The sequence below is a fragment of the Hyla sarda genome, chromosome 3 (assembly GCF_029499605.1).
Source record: "Hyla sarda isolate aHylSar1 chromosome 3, aHylSar1.hap1, whole genome shotgun sequence".
In the NCBI taxonomy this organism is placed as follows: Eukaryota; Metazoa; Chordata; class Amphibia; order Anura; family Hylidae; genus Hyla; species Hyla sarda.
Window position 1 is genome coordinate 99,434,465 of NC_079191.1, and position 18,669 is coordinate 99,453,133.

Consider the following 18,669-nt stretch of genomic DNA (forward strand, 5'->3'; position numbering starts at 1 on the left):
GATTTGCTGCGAATAAATTCGACCCAAACCAAATTTTTTCAGAAATCCGCTCATCTCTAAGAGGGATGATAACACCCCCCCCCCCCCTATTTGTGTCAATAATCATTCTCCTTTTCCCTGAAATCCCTCTGCACCCACTATAAAACCACTTTAATGCAGAGTCCTTCTACCAATAAAAAGCAGACCCATGTAATACTATAAAATCCATTAAGTGTGAGACTGCACTTTAAGGAAAATAAGAGGACAGCAGTAGAGTTATAAAAACAGGGCGCTAATAAATGGCATGTTTGATATTTCCAGGAATTAAAATATTTCTCCTGGGTGTTAATGAAGGTAAAAAGAGATTCATGTAATGCGGCCCCCAAACATTTCACAACTTGGATGTGGAAAAGTGTTATTATTGGAATTAAGACAAAACATGCATTCATAGAAACGGCCTTTATTTTCTTAAGTTACAAGAGTTGCCAAAATTCAGAGCAAAGAAAAAAAAATCCTATATTAGTCAGTGTGGCATGGTCAGCGGCTGTGAAAATGCATGCTATCATTTGGGAGAGCATTAAATCATGACTGAGCTCCAGCCAATAACAACAATGTTTCAGAACAGTGTGATTCAGATTTTGTCCTAATATAATTTGCTAAAAGTTTACGTTATTTTGGGCGTTTGTTTGATAATTATTGATGTGTTCTACATATAAATTTTATACAGCATTATTCACTATTGTTGGTTTTAGGTCAAACAATGTCTGGTCTAAAAAATGGGCAAATTGATACATAGAGGAGAAGACTGTTTACAATTGCATTAACTCAAAATGAAATAATATTCCCACTTAGCTTTTACTTGGATACATTATGATACCTGAACAGTGGAAAATGATACATTATGATACTGAAATGTATCAAACAGAAAACAGGACATGCTCATCCTTTTTAGGCTCCATTCATATCACATTTTTGGGAAAATATAATCTTAAATGGGCACTGTAAGGTACAAGAACTTTTGATATGTTGTAAAGCATGCAGAACCAATAGGCTTTGCTATTGCTTTCATACTGAAAAAGCCAGTCAAACAACTGCCCCCCTGCCTGCTCGGACACATACTAGTCCTGCTGTGTCCATGCGTCATCACCTATGTCATGGACACACTTCCTTGATTGACAGCTAGTAGCGCAGGGCTCACAGCTGGCGGAAAAATTCTCCCACTGTCAGCTTGTGTCCCGCTACTGTCAGTGAGGACAAGCTGGGAGTTGAAGTTTTCTAATGCTAGGGGAGATGTGAGTAGGCAGAATACTGAGGGAGGGGGTAGAGACCTGCACAGTGAGGCCATGCCCCTCCCTTTGGGAGGAATTCAGACTAGTGAGCTAAATTAAAAGTAATAAAAAAATAAATAAAGGTGCTAAACAGATAAAAATTAGATGTACATGATCAGGATTAGGTACTAAGCAATATATTTAAAAAAAAAAACTTTTTTTGTTGGATCTGACGGGTACGCTTTAAGGACCAGAGCATTTTTTACACATCTGGCCACTGTCACTTTAAGCATTAATAACTTAAAGTAACATCAAAGTATACAAAATGATATTCAGAATGTTTGTTAACCCTTTAGGTGTTTCACAAGAATATTAACAAATTGAAGGAGAAAATTCAAAATCGAAATTTTTTATGCTAACATGTTCTTGTAGACCTAGTTTTTAAATTTTTACAAGAGGTAAAAGGAGAAAATGCCCCCCAAAATGTGTAACCCAATATGAGTACATAAAGTGCTCTGTGGGTGCACTACAGGGCTCAAAAGCGAAGGAGCGACAATGGGATTTTGGAGAGTGAATTTTGCTGAAATTGTTTTTTTGGGGGCATGTCGCATTTAAGAAGTCCCTATGGTTCCATAACAGCAAAAAAAAAAACACATGGCACACTATTTTGGAATCTACACCCCGCAAGGCACGTAACAAGGGGTACAGTGAGCCTTAACACCTCACAGGTGTTTGACAACTTTTTGTTACATTTGGATGTGTAAATGACAATTTAGTTTTTCCACTAAAAAGCAGTTTTCTCCCCAAATTTACCATTTTTACAAGAGGTAATAGGAGAAAATTCACCCCAAAATTTGTAACCCCATTTCTACTGAGTATGGAAATACCCCATATGTGGACATCAAGTGCTCTGATGGTGCACTACAATGCTCAGGAGAGGAGGCGCCACATTTGGCTTTTTGAAAGCAAATTTTGCTGAAATGGTTTTTGGGGGGCATGTCACATTTAGGAAGTCCCTGTGGTGCGTTAACAGCAAAAACCACATGGCATACTATTTTGGAAACTACACCCCTCAAGACATGTAACAAGGGGTACAGTGAGCCTTAACACCTCACAGGTGTTTGACGACTTTTCGTTAAAGTCGGATGTGTAAGTAAAAAGAGGTAATAGGAGAAAATGTCCCACAAAATCTGTAACCCCATTACTTCTGAGTATGGAAATACCCCATGTGTGGACATCAAGTGCTCTGCGGGCGAACTAAAATGCTCAGAAGAAAAGGAGCTTTTGGAGAGAGTGCCAGAACAGTGGATCCCCCCACATGTGACCACTTTTTGGAAACTACACCCCTCACAGAATTTAATAAGGGTTGCAGTGAGCATTTACACTCCACTTGTGTTTGACAAACTTTTCAAACAGTGGGCTGTGCAAATGAAAAATGGCATTACATTTTTCACCGTTCTGGCACCATGGGGGCTTTGTAAACGCACATGGTCTTCAATTCCAGCCAAATTCTCTCTCCATAAGCCCAATGGTGCTCCTTCTCTTCTGAGCATTGTAGTGCGCCAGCAGAGCACTTTACATCCACATATGGGGTATTTATATACTCAGAAAAAATGGTGTTGCAAATTTGGGGGGGGCTTTTTTCCTATTACCCCTTGTGAAAATGAAAAATTTGGGATAACACCAGCATTTTTGTGAAAAAATAAAAAATTTTCATTTTCAACGAAAATTCTTCAAACACCTGTGGGTAGTTAAGGCTCACTATACCCCTTTTTACATTCCTTAAGGGGTGTAGTTTCCAAAATGGGGTCACATGTGGGTGTTCTTTTTTTTTTGCATTTATGTCAGAACCACTGTAACGATCAGCCACCCCTGTGCAAATCACATGAAATGTAAATGGCGAACTCACTCCTGAGCCATGTTGTGCGCCCGCAGAGCATTTTACGTCCAAATAATGGGGTATTACATACTCAGGAGAAATTGCGTTACAAATTTTGGGGGTCCTTTTTTTCCTTTTACCTTTTGTGAAAATAAAAAGTATGGGGCAACAGCAGCAAGTTACTGTAAAAAAGGATTTTTTTTTACAATAACATGCTGGAGTAGACCCCAACTGTACCTCTTAATAAGGGGTAAAAGGAGATAAAGCCTCCAAAATCTGTTAGGCAATTTCTCCCGAAAATATCCCATATGTGGCCCTAAACTGTTGCCTTGAAATACGACAGGGCTCACTAGTGAGAGAGCGCCATGCGTATTTGAGGCCTAAATTAGGGATTTGCATAGTAATGGACATTGGGAATCACTGGCATAGAATACCCCTAAGAGGGTGCCTTCAGCTGTTGCAAAACTCCCAGCATGCCAGGACAGTCAATGGCTGTCCGGCAATACTGGGTGTTGTTGTTTTCCAACAGCTGGAGGTTCTGTTTTGGAAACAGTGCCGTACCTCATGTTTTTCATTTTTATTGGGGGGAGGGGGGACTGTGTAGGGGTATGTGTATATGTAGCGTTTTACTTTTTATTTTGTGTTAGTGTAGTGTTTTTAGGGTACAGTCACATGGGCAGGGGTTAACAGCGAGTTTTCCGCTAGGAGTTTGAGCTGGAGCGGAAAATTTGCTGCATTTCAAACTTACAGAGAGAAACTCGCTGTAAACCCCCGCCCTTGTGAATATACCCTGTACATTCACATGGGGGAGGGGGGCAAACCTCGAGCTGTTACAAAACTAAAACTCCCAGCATGCCCTTTGGCTGTCCGTGCATGCTGGGGGTTGTAGTTATGCAACAGCTGGAGGCACACTGGTTGCAAAACACAGAGTTTGTTACTTAACTCAGTGTTTCCCAACCCGTGTGCCTCCAGCTGTTGCAAAACTACAATCCCAGCATGCCCAGACAGCCAAAGGGCATGCTGGGAGTTGTAGTTTTGCAACAACTGGAGGAGAATAGTTTGGAGACCGCTAAGTAATGGTGTCTAAACTGTAGCCCTCCAGATGTTGCATGACTTGAAGGGCCAGATGTTACAGAACTACAAATCCCAGCATGCCTGGACTGTCTGGGCATGCTGAGAATTGTAGTTTTGCAACATCTGGAAGAGCACAGATTGGAGACCACTGCACAGTGGTCTCCAAACTGTGGTACTCCAGATGTTGCAAAACTACAACTCCCAGCATGCCCGGACAGCCAAAGGCTTTCTGGGCATGCTGGGAGTTGTAGTTTTGAAATTCCTAGAAGCAGCCGTGAAGATCACTTTACAGTGATCTTCACTGCTGCCTCCACTTGCCTGGCACTGCTGCCGCCTCCACGTGTGCCTGCCGCCGGTCCCCCCGCAGGTATGTGCCATGGTCCCCTCGCAGCTCTCGGGATCCTCTTCCCCTGCTCTGCCCGACTTCTAAGGGCGGGCAGAGCGGGGGAAATAAACTTTAACCCCCCACTCAGCTGAGACACTGTGATTGGTTCACAGTGATCGCTGACCAGGATCATCCACAGATGGTCCTGGGGGGGCTTGCAGAAGTTGTCCCCCACTGGTCTTCTGCCAGTTAACCCGTGCGATGCTGCTCAAACTGGGTTTACTGAATGACTTATATAAACGTCATGATGCGCAAACTACCAGCATAACATGACGTTTATATAAGTCATTCGGCGGGAAGGGGTTAAATAGGCACTGCCATATAGACAAACTTTGCATAGATCAATAGTACAAGCAAATATAAGAAACTTTGTAATGTATCTTATTAGACAAAAATTATTTTTTCCCTGTTATCAAACTTTTCCCCTCCCTTCTCTGAAATTCAACTGAGCTTTGACCTGTGTCTGCAAGACAAGTCAATACAAGCCTATGTATGGGGGATGACGGAGCTCCACCCACCAGCTCTGGGAGAACAGCAAACTAAAGATGAAGTCTGCAGAGCAGAAATATGCAGAAAATACCATATACAAGTTATCTAATGGACAGAACTAGTGCTGCTTCTCATGTACGCACACAGGACAGTTTAGCCTGAAATGCCACCTAAAATAGCAGGTACGTTTTAAGCCAGTGTATATCAATGAGTGTTTCCGCTAACAGAAGTCACCTTGGACTTCCATAACTTAACAGGGAGTATATGATACAGATTACATAAATAGATAAATAATTGAGAAACATTCATATCTTAACAACATATAAAGACAGAATTATAGAACATCTGGATGCAGTCAAACACTTACTTATCCTTTAGCTTCTGTTACTTGCCAAGTACTTTCACTTACATGTTCATGCCTTCTAATCTTGAAACACATTTTCTATTTCACATGTATTTACCAAACTAATTTCAATCCACCAAGTCATAAAATCCATACCTGGGTCATTAAGACTCTCCCGTAAGGCTTGTTGCAGCTGTTCTTCTTCATTAAGCCCTCCAGTGTACGTATCATAGGCCCCCGGAGGACTGTTTGTTTGGAACTGGTACTCTGGATACCTAGCATACCCTATTTAAACAATGTTCACTGTTTAGCTTTAATAATTTTTATATTACCTTTAAAGCATCATATAGTGTTTGCAAAATGAACGGCATCACAAAGACCACTTACAGTCTTATATGGAAAATGACTTCAAGCATACAACAGGACTATGCACAATTTCCTGTTACCAGTATATAATAAAGAGAACAAGTCAGATATAAACACAGTTCATTTGGAAATTCTTAATATGCACTTTACAGATCTTCGGAATCCAAGATCGAATTAGATCTCAGCCTCTCAAGCATTACAATGTATGGATATGGAGGAAGTATTAAAAAGGTGCTCAAAATAAAATGGCCACTAAGCGTATAATCTGCTCATAAATATCATTATATTAATATCACATGATGTAATTTACAACAGCCTACCAGAATTGTTGTAGTATTGTCCTCTTGCTGGACGGTCATTGGTAAAAAAAGATACTAAACAGAAAAAGAAAATATTTTGTGTTATAAGAACTCTTACATCCAGTTGGTAGGCTGAAGATTTATTTGTTCTGGGCTTATCCTTTGTTCATGGACAAAATTAGTGTGCAGCCCTGGCCACGGTTTTCTCTGACCTGTGGTCAGTGTGCCCTAAGGCTCCTATTGATATTAAAGGGGGTATGCAGGAAAAAACTTTTTTACATGTATATCAACTGGCTCCAGAAAGTTAAACAGATTTGTAAATTACTTCTATTAAAAAATCGTAATCCTTTCAGTACTTATGAGCTGATGAAGTTGAGTTGTTCTTTTCTGTCTAAATGCTCTCTGATGACACGTGTCTCGGGCAAATAATTAGCGGGCACTCTTGCACGTATAGTGCCAAAAGTGTGCACCACTAATAGGTATCTTTTGATTTACAGCTACCGGTAATCACATACCACTCTACTAATAGTGCTAAGATCTAACCAGTCCTCACTACAGTTATATGTACAAACCCTATCAGCCAAATACCACTATTGGGCAACTATAAGGATATCTACTCCTTATCACCACCATATATAGGTATATATACCTCTTATATAATACCAACTTATTTATATATAATATATAATCTACTTGCGGTCTTTGTAGATTACATTCACTTATACTTGTTTTTATCCGTAACTTGCTACTATTCATTGTTTTACAATTCTTCATTTGTACCACTAGTGCATTTTAATTATTTTATTTATATCTACTTATTGTCAATTACAGCACCAGTGCACTTTATCTATCTACACTGATCTATTGCTACTTTATATACAGCACTAGTCCACTTTATTCTATTACATTCATTTATTCTTTCATTGTAACAGCTGAATTAACCCTGCATATATCCCAACACCGCATCTACTATATTAATCCGATCAACGCAGGTATGTGTTATCCCATATATTATTAACTAAGCGCGTACTGGTGTATATGTGTATTTTACACACATATAAATTATTCATTTAAACTATTGCACTATATGAGGAACGGATTTTTTGTCATATACTACTAAAAAATTTTTTAGTACCTTCTACTAATTTACAAATCTGTTTAACTTTCTGGAGCAAGTTGATAAAGAACATCCCCCCCCCCCCTGGAATACCCCTTTAATGGGAACATCAGAGTGGGACCACAGAAAAGGGATGTGTCACTTATTTTCACTTCGTTCCCTGTCTCCCATTGAAATCAATGGGAGATTTATTATTAGGTGTAGCCATGTTACAATATGCATGTGAACATACTCTAACAGACGCCACTCTATAAAGGGGTACTCCGCCACTAGACATCTTTTCCCCTATCTAAAGGATAGGGGGATAAGATGTCTGATCACGGGGGTCCCGCCGCTGGGACCCCTGCGATCTCTGTGCAGCACCCAGCTGTTCCTTAGGCTGGGTGTGGGCGGTCGTGATGTCACAGCTATGCCCTTCGTGACGACACACCACACCCCCTCAATGCAAGTCTATTGGAAGGGGGCTTTGGCGGCCGCCGTGACATCACGACCACCCGCCGCCTGCTCCAAGCATTCGGAACAAAATGTTCCGAACGCTGGGGCAGCAGAGTACCCCTTTAAACATTAATATGTGATTTCAGGACTTTCTTCAACCGCTACCATCTAAACTTCGATATAGTATTCTACCAATACGTTACAAAAAAATTAAAATACCATTTACAGGTTACCTACACAGTTCTATATACCTAATGATGCATAATGTAGCACACCACTTCACTTCTGCAGATCCTACACATCTTAGGCCCCTTTCACACTAGCGTTAGGACACGGGACCCGCTCTTGCCCGTTGCCCCCTGTCAAACAAAAAATTTAAAATAAAGAGTTTGATGGCAGTTCTTGATGGGGCACAACGATAGTGTGAATGTAGCCTTAAACCATACACTCCCCCTTATATTTACAATATAGCAATCACTATAGACAGCAATGTGAAATTTTGTTATCAGCATGCCCGGAACAGCCTTGACTACTCTCTAGAGTGCCAAACAGGGACAAAGAAGATCCCATTCTTCTGATACAGTATGTGGGTTCCACAAGTGGAAACTCTCACATATAAGACATTTATAGTACGACCATAAATGTTTCAATTGGAAATTGCCTATTAAAGGGATATTCCAGTATTTTTTTCCCTCAGCCTTTGAGCCAGTAATGCTAAATTGATAATGAAAATCATTGTCAATGATTTACAACATCAATTAATCGGTTGTTAGGGGGCGTGACCTAGTCATTAAGGCGCGTGGCACAGTATACCTACTATTGTTACTACTTTCCCTGCCTGTAAGATCCTGAGTCTGCCCCTAAATGTCCTATCCAAAGGATAGGGGATAAGATGTCAGATCGTGGGGACCCGCTATCATTACTGCACAGAGCAAACTCGCTTTGTGCATAACAACCGGCGCCCCCTCCCATAGATTTGTATTGCGGTGGGTGGGCTGTGACATCACGAGGGGGCGGAGCTGTGGCGTTACAATGCTCCGGCCCCTGTATCGCCGGTCATTACACACAGAGCGAGTTTGCTCTGTGCAGTAATGATAGCGGGGCACTGCAGCGGAGATCCCCGGGGTCTCCAGCGGCGGGACCCCCGCGATCTGACATCTTATCCCCTATCCTTTGGATAGGGGACAAGATGTCTGGGGCGGAGTACCCCTTTAAGGTACTTTGAAGTGGTTTAATCTGACATGAATCCATTTGGGCAAAGAAGCTTGTGCACACCTGAATGGATATGTATTTTTAAACTTCTCAGACAACGGAGCCAAATGCTATCCTCTACATCAGCACAATGTTATTACGGTGCATGTGTCATATGCTCCCTGACTTTTTAAGCATATAGCTTGTTTAATATTTCAAAAGAAAATGACAAAGACTAGCCAGCCATATGTCTCCCATCTTGGACAGAATAAAAGAGATTCTTATAGCTGGATTTATTTAAGAAGACATTGTAATTTGTTTCCACTTAAGCCATGTTCAGCTTTATAGTCCCTTTTATTATGGACTAATCACCTACAATCACTTGGTGTGCCCACAAGGTAAGATCTGTATTCATAACCAGAGAAGTGTAATATTCATTTTACTTAGACATCAATTAGGATGAATGACAACTCCTGATGCGCACAGGTGAGGTTTATAAAAGAAAAGACTATTGCCTTCTCATTGTGGTTCTTCCAAGAGTCATCATTACCTGCAGTTCCAAGAATTGTCCCTAAAGGTCCATGTGTATACAATAAGCCAACCAGGATCCCAGAGAGATGTCCAACGAAAGATGTTCTGGCAGAAAAAGAAACAAATTGCAACATTACTTTACATAAAGTCCCTTATATACGCCTGTACACAAATATTAACCTCACAATTCAAGTGTCACTGCGTTAAGTCTCAACACTGTAACCTGCCATGTTCTTAAAGAGTACCTGTGAACAAACCATATTTTCTAAACTAACTCCGATTATATTCCCTAACTACTCCTAACACCCTCCTGCCCTTAAAGTTTCAGAGCTTAAAACAGGTCTGTATCATACCTTTCCCCTTGCTCACATTGTCTGAGCTCCCGGCAGGAGAAGGTGGGCGTTCCCCAGCAGGCACAACGTCACTGAAGCCTGCGAGAGCTGTGAGGTTAAGACAATGCCAAGGGGCGACCTGCTTTCTTAACCCAAAAATTCTATAAGGCTAGAATTCTACAGCGATTTTGCTCTGGCATGTTTTTTGTTGTTAAAAACTGACACAGATTTTTCCTGCGTTTTTGCATTATTTTTGGCGGTTTTATCTTTCTGTGGAAATTGCATTTTTGGCCCCTTTGGCAGTTTCCCTCCAGGCATTTTTGGGGGGAATTTTGTAGGGTACCATTAAAAAAAAAAAAGGTAACAATACAGTAGGGATGTCTGCATTTGTAGGAAATTTTATATTTTTAAGAACAATATTTCTTGTTATTTGTAAGCAGAGAACAATTATCGGGAGCGGGGCAGGGAACTAATGGCCGGTGACAATATTAAAATTGCGAACATGTATAATTTTTTAATGTTTAATTTAATCATTTATCATATGTAATGTATGTATACAGTCATGGCCATAAAAGTTGGCACCCTTGAAATTTTTATCACAGAAAAGGATTACAGTAACACATGTTTTGCTATACACATGTTGATTCCCTTTGTGTGTATTGGAACTAAACCAAAAAAGGGAGGAAAAAAAGAAAACTAGACATAATGTCACACCAAACTCCAAAAATGGGCTGGACAAAATTATTGGCACCCTTAGCTTAATATTTGGTTGCACACCCTTTGGAAAAAATAACTGAAATCAGTTGCTTCCTATAACCATCAATAAGCTTCTTACACCTCTCAGCCGGAATGTTGACCACTCTTCCTTTGCAAACTGCTCCAGTTCTCTCTTATTGGAAGGGTGCCTTTTCCCAACAGCAATTTTAAGATCTCTCCACAGGTGTTCAATGGGATTTAGATCTGGACTCATTGTTGGCCAATTCAGAACTCTCCAGCGCTTTGTTGCCATCCATTTCTGGGTGCTTTTTGACATACGTTTATGGTCATTGTCATGCTAGAAGACCCAAGATCTCGGACGCAAACCCAGCTTTTTGACTCTGGGCAGTACAGTGCGACCAAAAATCCGTTGGTAATCCTCAGATTTCATGATGCCTTGTACACATCCAAGGCACCCAGTGCCAGAGGCAGCAAAGCAACATTAAGCCTCCAATATATTTCCCTGTAGGTACTGTGTTTTTCTTTGTAGGCCTCATTCCGTTTTCGGTAAACAGTAAAATGATGTGCTTTACCAAAAAGCTCTATCTTGGTCTCATCTGTCCGCAAGATGTTTTCCCAGAAGGATTTTGGCTTACTCAATTTAATTCTGGCAAGATGTAGTCTTGCTTTTATATGTCTCTGTGTCAGCAGAGGGGTCCTCCTCAGTCTCCTGCCATAGCGTTTCATTTCATTTAAATGTCAACGGATAGTTTGCACTGACACTGATGCTCCCTGAGCATGCAGGACAGCTTGAATATCTTTGGAACTTGTTTGGGGCTGCTTATCCACCATCAGGACTATCCTGCGTTGGCACCTTTGATCAATTTTTCTCTACCGTCCATGCCCAGGGAGATTAGCTACAGTGCCATGGGTTGCAAACTTCTTGATAATGTTGTGCACTGTGGACAAAGGCACATCTAGGTCTCCGGAGATGGACTTGTAACCTTGGGGTGGTGATATTTTTCCACAATTTTGGTTCTCAAGTCCTCAAACAGTTCTCCTCTTTCTGTTGTCCATGCTTAGTGTGGCACACAGAGACACACAATGCAAAGACTAAGTGAACTTCTTTCCTTTTTATCTGCTTTCAGGTGTGATTTTTATACTGAAGAAAGAAGACCAAACCAGGTTGCTTGAAATTGGATCTAAAGTTCTATCTTTGGTTTTAACCCTTTGTTGTAACTATTGGAACTCCCATGTTGGAGTCATTTTAATTAATGCAACACACCTGGAGTACTACCTATTTAGCTACACCGGCTACCATAGAACGTATCTTTTGACAAAGAGTGCATGCGCTCGAAACGCGTTAATATTGCACATACCTTGTGAATTGTGTGTTGCCATGCTGTTTTTATGGAGGATTGAATAAAGCTGTGGATTTCGTCAAGTGCTGAATCATTTTGTCTTCTTTCTTCATTGTTGGACACACGAAGCCTTGGTGAGGACCCGCGCACGACATTAGGAGGGTGAGCTGGATTTTCCTTCACTTTCGTGATTTTTATATTGCCCACACCTGTTATTGCCCCAGGTGAGTTTAAAGGAGCATCACATACTTGAAACAATCTTATTTTATCTCCAGCCACTGCCCCTACAGAGCCGCCAGTCACCGCAGCTGTGAGCCCTTTATCCCTGCTCGGCTCTGCATAGCTCCATGCTATGTACGGTCAAAACTACAACTCCCAGCATGTCCTTACTGTTAGGAAATGTCAAATATCCTAAATGGGAAACCACTTTACGTTAAATCCTTGTGGTATTTTTCAGCATGACCCTGATGAAAGACCTATTCACATATTTGAAGGGAATCTGTCAGATCTATATCAGGATCAGAGCTGCAGATGTCTTACTTATTGGCTGTTTGCAAAGTTATAAAATCATGTTTTCCTTTCAAGATCAAGTGGGCGGTGCTGAGCTGCAGCATGCACACCTCTGCCCTAACCACCCTCTCCCTGATTCACTTCCAGTACTGAACCATGTACATCAATCTGTTAAGGCAGGGAAGGAGGGGGTGTGCATGCTGCAGCTTGGCACCGCCTTCTTGACACTTGAGCTCTGAGCATGATATAGAAAGGTTCCCTATAAAGTGATAATTTGATGGACGGCATCATTATCTATTTTTGTATTAAATGTATAGACTACTTCTCCAGCTGTAACTGTATGAACTATAGTCTGGCCCTGACTATTAGAAGCAGATGTATGGGTAGTACTTATCATACCAGAGTGCCCTTATCTTTTTACCGCAAAACTAAACTGCAGCACAACTATGGGAAAAGAGTATTATCCATACAGTGATGAAGGGCACATCCACGCATGGTGTATATACTGTAGAATTCCTTCAATGAACTGCAAATCTACAGCATTTGGAGTCGCAGTAATTTGGATCAGAAATCTAATTAAAATTCGCAGCTTGTCAATTTATGGAGACACGTTTGTCTGCAGCAAATTCCACAAGTGCAGCTTTCAATTGCGCAACAAATTCGCATCAAAATCTGCACAATTTGGTGTGGATTTTCTACTAGGGAAATCGTGATTGACCACACCCTATGGTTATTTTTACACAGCAGAATTTCTGCATGAATTTATATCCAATACACTTCAATAGGAGTCCGATGTCCCATTCACACAGCAGAATTTCTGCGGCAGGAATTCAATGGAAGTTAATAAGCAATTAATTTCTCGGAATTTACTGCAGCTTTTTCATGCACAATTCCGAGCATATATTCTGCCGGGGGAACATAGCTTCCTAAACTCTATGCAATATGTAACTTTCTATGATGCTCCAATATCCTATCCACATCTCCATATAAAGACAAAACGTTTTGCAAATCAGAAAGGTCTCATGACACTAAGCTCCGCAGTCAAGCTTTGAAACCTCAACTATAGTGTCAGTTTGTTGACATCAGCAGCGCAGTGGCCTTTCTGCTATCTATCTAAAAAGAACAGGCAATCACTACACAGCAGAAGCATTGTGACAGCAGAAGGCATGGGCAGCTGCTCAAATACTTATCATTGTGCTCTCTTAAAGAGGTACTCCGCGGCTCAGCATTTGGAACAAACTGTTCTGAACACTGGAGCTGACACCGGGAGCTTGTGACATCATAGCCCCGCCCCATTATGACGTCACACCCCCACCCCCTCAATGCAGGTCTACGGGAGGGGGCGTGATGGCTGTCACGCCCCCTCCCATAGACTTGCATTGAGGGGGCAGGGCATGACATGAGGGGGTGGGGCTATGACATCATGCGCTCCCGGCGCTGGCTCCAGCATTTGGAACAGTTTGTTCCAAATGTTGAGCAGTGGAGTACCCCTTTAAATTCAACCACAGACCAAATGTGTCTTATAATATGGATGAAGAAGATCAGTGGTCACATATTACATTTTGTGCAGGAAAAACGAAAACCTAGCTTTGTGTACTAAAAATGAAATGCTGTGCACTTACCCCACAAACCTCTAATTCTACATCTGATATCTCCTTCTCCCCAGCTGTTAATAGGGTTTTCCAAGATAACTTCTTTTTACCGGCATGGATGATGCGCTCTCCCTGCTCTCTTGATGATGATTCAAGCCGCTAATAACTTGCCTCAGCAGTAGTCTGCAGTGTGTGCAGAAAATCAGCATCAGAATAGGGAGGAGGGTGTCATCCACGGAAGTAAATATAGACAGCAGGGGGGTCGGGAGCGGCATTGCAGGGCTAAGCAAACAGAAGCTGTAGGTATATAGTGCATTTTGATATTTCAGAACTCTAGCAGGCTGTAAATGTTTAATGAGAATTTATTGAGAATATACTATACAGATAATAGGCACAATGGGGGACATTTACTAAGCCACATCCATTACCAAGGCTTTTCACCACTCACGCCAAGGGGAGGGAAGAAGGCTGAAATGTGGCTCAGCTCCACACGAAGATGCGTGAAAGGGGGCATGCCTTCCTAACATGGGACTGGTGTATCTCTCTATGTACATCTCTTAGAAAAGCCAGGGAAATAATAACGGGCAGGGCTTAGCATACGTGCAGTGTACCAAAATGCAGCACATAGAAAACCTCCACAAATTTCTATGTGTTCTTTACACACATGGGTGGCTAATGAGAATGCTGCCTTGTTATCATTGGTCATGGACAACAAGAGCTTAAAGGGTACCTATAATTGTGCTCTAAACCCCTAAATTTACCATCCAAATAATTATTGAATAAAACATAACTTTTATTTGTATGCCTTGTAATGTATTAGAACCTCAACCCGCTGGTCTCATTGGTGTACATAGATATTAAGTTGTGTTATAGCATGCCACTGCATGCAACAATACTGCAACTCGATCTCTATATACAATGTGATCAATGGTATATAAAAGTTGTTAAAATTAACCCTCCATCCACAGGTCCAATTTAGGTAAAAAAAAAAAGTCTCATAGACTAGTACAGCACTTACGGCAACTCCAGTTACATATCACAATACACCCTGTTCCAAATTATTATACAAATTCTATTTAGGCGTCACAAAAATTAAATATTTTGTTTTTCAGTTTAACTCATGGATGGCATTGTGTCTCAGGGCTCTTTTGATCACTGAAAACAGTCTTGGACACCTGTGATAATTAGATTGCCAGGTGAGCCCAATTTAAGGAAAAACTACTAAAGGTGGGCATTCCACATTATTAAGCAGAGCACCATTTTCAAGCAATATGGGGAAGAAAAAGGATCTCTCTGCTGCCGAAAAGAGTGAAATAGTTCAATGCCTTGGATGAGGCATGAAAAAATTAGATATTTCACGAAAACTTAAGCTTGATCATCGCACTATTAAGAGATTTGTGGCTGATTCAGAGCACAGACGGGTTCGTGCAGATAAAGGCACAATGAGGAAGATTTCTGCCAGATCCATGCATCAGATCAAGAGAGCAGCTGCTAAAATACCATTACATAGCAGCAAATAGATATTTGAAGCTGCTGGTGCCACTGGAGCCCCACAGACATTAAGGTGTAGAGTCCTCCAGAGTCTTGCAACTGTGCATAAACTTTCTATTCTGCCACCACTAACCAATGCTCACAAGGAGAAACAGCTGCATTGGGAAGAAAAATGAAGAAATATGAAGATTCATTTTCAAACAGTCCTGTTCATTGACGAGTGCCGTGCAACCCTGGAGGGTCCAGATGGATGGAGTAGTGGATGGTTGGTGGATGGCCACCCTGCTCCAACAAGGCTATGACGTCAGCAAGGCAGTGGTGGAGTCATGTTTTGGGCCGGAATTACGGGAAGAGAGCTCGTCGGCCCCTTTAGGGTCCCTGAAGGTGTAAAGATGACTTCTGCAAAATATGTGAAGTTTCTGACTGACCACTTTCTTCCCTGGTACAGAAAGAAGAACTATGTTTTCCATAATAAAATCATCTTCATACATGACAATGCACCATCTCATGCTGCAAAGAATACCTCTGCATCAATGGCTACTATGGGGATAAAAGGAGAGAAAGTCATGATGTGGCCTCCATCCTCCCTCCATCCTATTGAGAACCTTTGGAGCATCCCCAAGCAAAAGATCTATGAGGGTGGGAGGCAGTTTACATCCAAACAGCAACTCTGGTAGGCTATTTGGACATCTTGCAAACAAGTTCAAGCATAAACTGTCCAGACACTCACAAGTTCAATGGATGCAAGATTTGTGAAGCTGCTATCAAGGGGTCCTATGTTAAAATGTAATGTGATCTGTTAAAATGTTTAAAAAGTTAAAATGTTGCTAAAAGTTTGATTGAAATCGGTTTTGATTTCAGTAAATATGCTGCAAACACAACAAATGACAGTTCTTTACAACCTATAAAGTGTTTTGAAACTTACTGTGTGTAATAATTTGGAACAGTGCATTGTAAGTTTTTATGTTAAAAAAATATTGTAATCATTAGGAGGTTATAACATTTGAATTGTACTCTTAATAGGTGATAACATGAAAATTATGCTGACTGTTTTTTACATCAATTATTTAGGCAAATGAGAAAAATATAATTTGCATAATAACTTGGAACAGGGTGTAGTCTGCAAGGAGGTTACAGGAACAGAAGTGGCCCCAATAATTTGTACAAATCCTGCCACTGGGGGAATGATTAAAGGTACCCTTTAAGCTATTATCTAAAAAGAAGACACCAGATGAGTAGTGCTGTATTCAGGTAAGTGGAGCTCTACAACGGTATGTTTTCCACTATTGCACAAATTTTACTACTGTTGTTTTAATGGCCAAAGATGTTCTGTATTAGTACAACAGCTCTCAAACAGCATCTCCTTTATAATCCAGATGCTAATTCCTCGAATAATAAGCTCACCCCTGTGTCCTTATATGCAGCGGGCCTATGGTACAGTGATAATTACACATTCATCCTCCGGACTTACACTTGTACTGGCCATTTGGTTTCAATCATTATTCGAGCTCTGCAGTGTTTATTATTGTGTTACTTCACATAGGAAATACAATATTTACTATTTAATTTGTTCTGTCATTAATTAAAAGAAATGTGCTCCGGGCTTTCACCTTAAACATAATTGAGCACTTAAAGTAACTGTAGCAATAAAAAACATCATGGAACAATAAAAAAGGCACAAATATCTAGTTACAGGGTGAGTTTTTTTTTAAAGAGAAGGTAACACACATGAAATTAAAGGCATTTTCTAGGAACAGAAAATCTTGCTGATTTTTTTCTGTTTTACTTTTGTTCTCAGTTTGCATGCCATATTACAGCTCAGTTTCAGTGAAGTGAATGGAGCCAAGCAGTAATACCGCAAACAAACTGAGGACATGTGTGTTGCACTGTTTTTGGAAGAATCCAGGATTACCCGCTTTTTTTATATAAACGTTTATTCGATTTTTTCATTTTCCAAGAAAAACATAGTTCACATATGACACAGGAACAAGTATCATATAAATACACACATAAAATGCATGGAAATAGAACAATATAGAATATCCATTTAATATTTAATTACAGTCAAAATGTAGCATTTCATAGTGCTTTTGCAGACTTAGGTACAGTACCTACATAAACCTGTTTCCTTTAAAGCTCAGCAATTTGTGCTGCAGACATCTTCAACTTTCTTATTCACTTACAAGAAGTTGTTGTCTGCTGTGGCATAGATTAGGGATGTCCCGATACACATACTGGACATGTGCACAAGTACTTGTACTCATGAAAATGTCCCCGATACTTAATCCAATACCTGCCGGCGGAAACTATGCAGTGCGCCCTGCAGCTGAGGGCGCGTCATAGCTGGGACCTGTGGCTAATGCCGAACATCACCAATCACGGTGATGTCCAGCATTAACCTTTTAGACGCTGGAATCAAAGTTAATTGCGCCGTCTTAAAGTCCTGAAGTTAACTGCCGTTTAGCTCAGGGATGCTGATCCGGATAATCGCGGTGTCCCGATCAGCTGTGAGGACAGCTGGAGGTCCCTTACCGTGCTCCATGCCATCCAATCATTGCTCCTTTACTGCTGCTAGCCATACTCTGTCTTAAAAAAATGGTATCGGGACATCTCTAGTATAGATAAATGGGATCTGCAGCCCATTCACCAGTTAATATGTCTACAGGCATGCTAGCTTCTATTACTCTTGCCATCCCTCCTCCTCACACTGCACAAAGCGTATGTTGAATCAGTGCTGATGCTGCTGTGATCACAGGACTTTATAAGATAGTATGTTTACGGACAAACAAACAGCATGTAATTTAATGTGTGGGGGTGAGTTCCTTTAGTGCTCTCTCTGTCTATTCCAGTATTTCCCAACTAGGGTGCCTTCAGCTGTTGCAACAGTAGGATACAAACTGGTTAGGCAACACTGGTCTAGTCTATCAGTAATGAAGGAGTAAAGGGCTGGGGTAATTCAAAATCTCCTTTTTTTTCACCATATGGAAATGAGCATAGCTGCATGCTCCCCTGTTCTTGCTGTCAAAAGTGACGGATACACCCACAAAAGGCTTACAACAATGAGAATTAGGGGTGTGAATCGGCAAGAATTTGGCGATGCAATATGTATCGCGATACACGTATGATGATACGATATATCCCGATTCTGTTTACGGGACGATATATCGCGATATATCCCGATTCTGTCTCAAAAACAATGTCTTTTACACTTTTATTAAAAATTATTTTTTTTATACACTTTATTAGACTTTTAGGAGGAATCATTAGATTCCTCAGACAGATGAATAGACTTCTATTGAACTCCATTGATCTGCGATCCATTGATAGAGCC

At 40.9% G+C, this 18,669-nt stretch overlaps 1 protein-coding gene across 2 annotated transcripts in view; it reads right to left on the reverse strand.

The window, feature by feature from the left end:
- Window positions 1-18,669, reverse strand: part of RHBDD1 (rhomboid domain containing 1) — a 69,168-nt gene that overhangs the window by 18,226 nt on the left and 32,273 nt on the right. For both annotated transcript variants that reach the window (XM_056564767.1, XM_056564768.1), the window contains exons 4-6: window positions 9,376-9,461; window positions 6,104-6,157; window positions 5,574-5,702 (exon numbers count right to left, since the gene is read on the reverse strand). In XM_056564767.1, coding sequence (XP_056420742.1) covers window positions 5,574-5,702; window positions 6,104-6,157; window positions 9,376-9,461 — 269 coding nt within the window. The remainder of the gene's footprint in view (window positions 1-5,573; window positions 5,703-6,103; window positions 6,158-9,375; window positions 9,462-18,669) is intronic.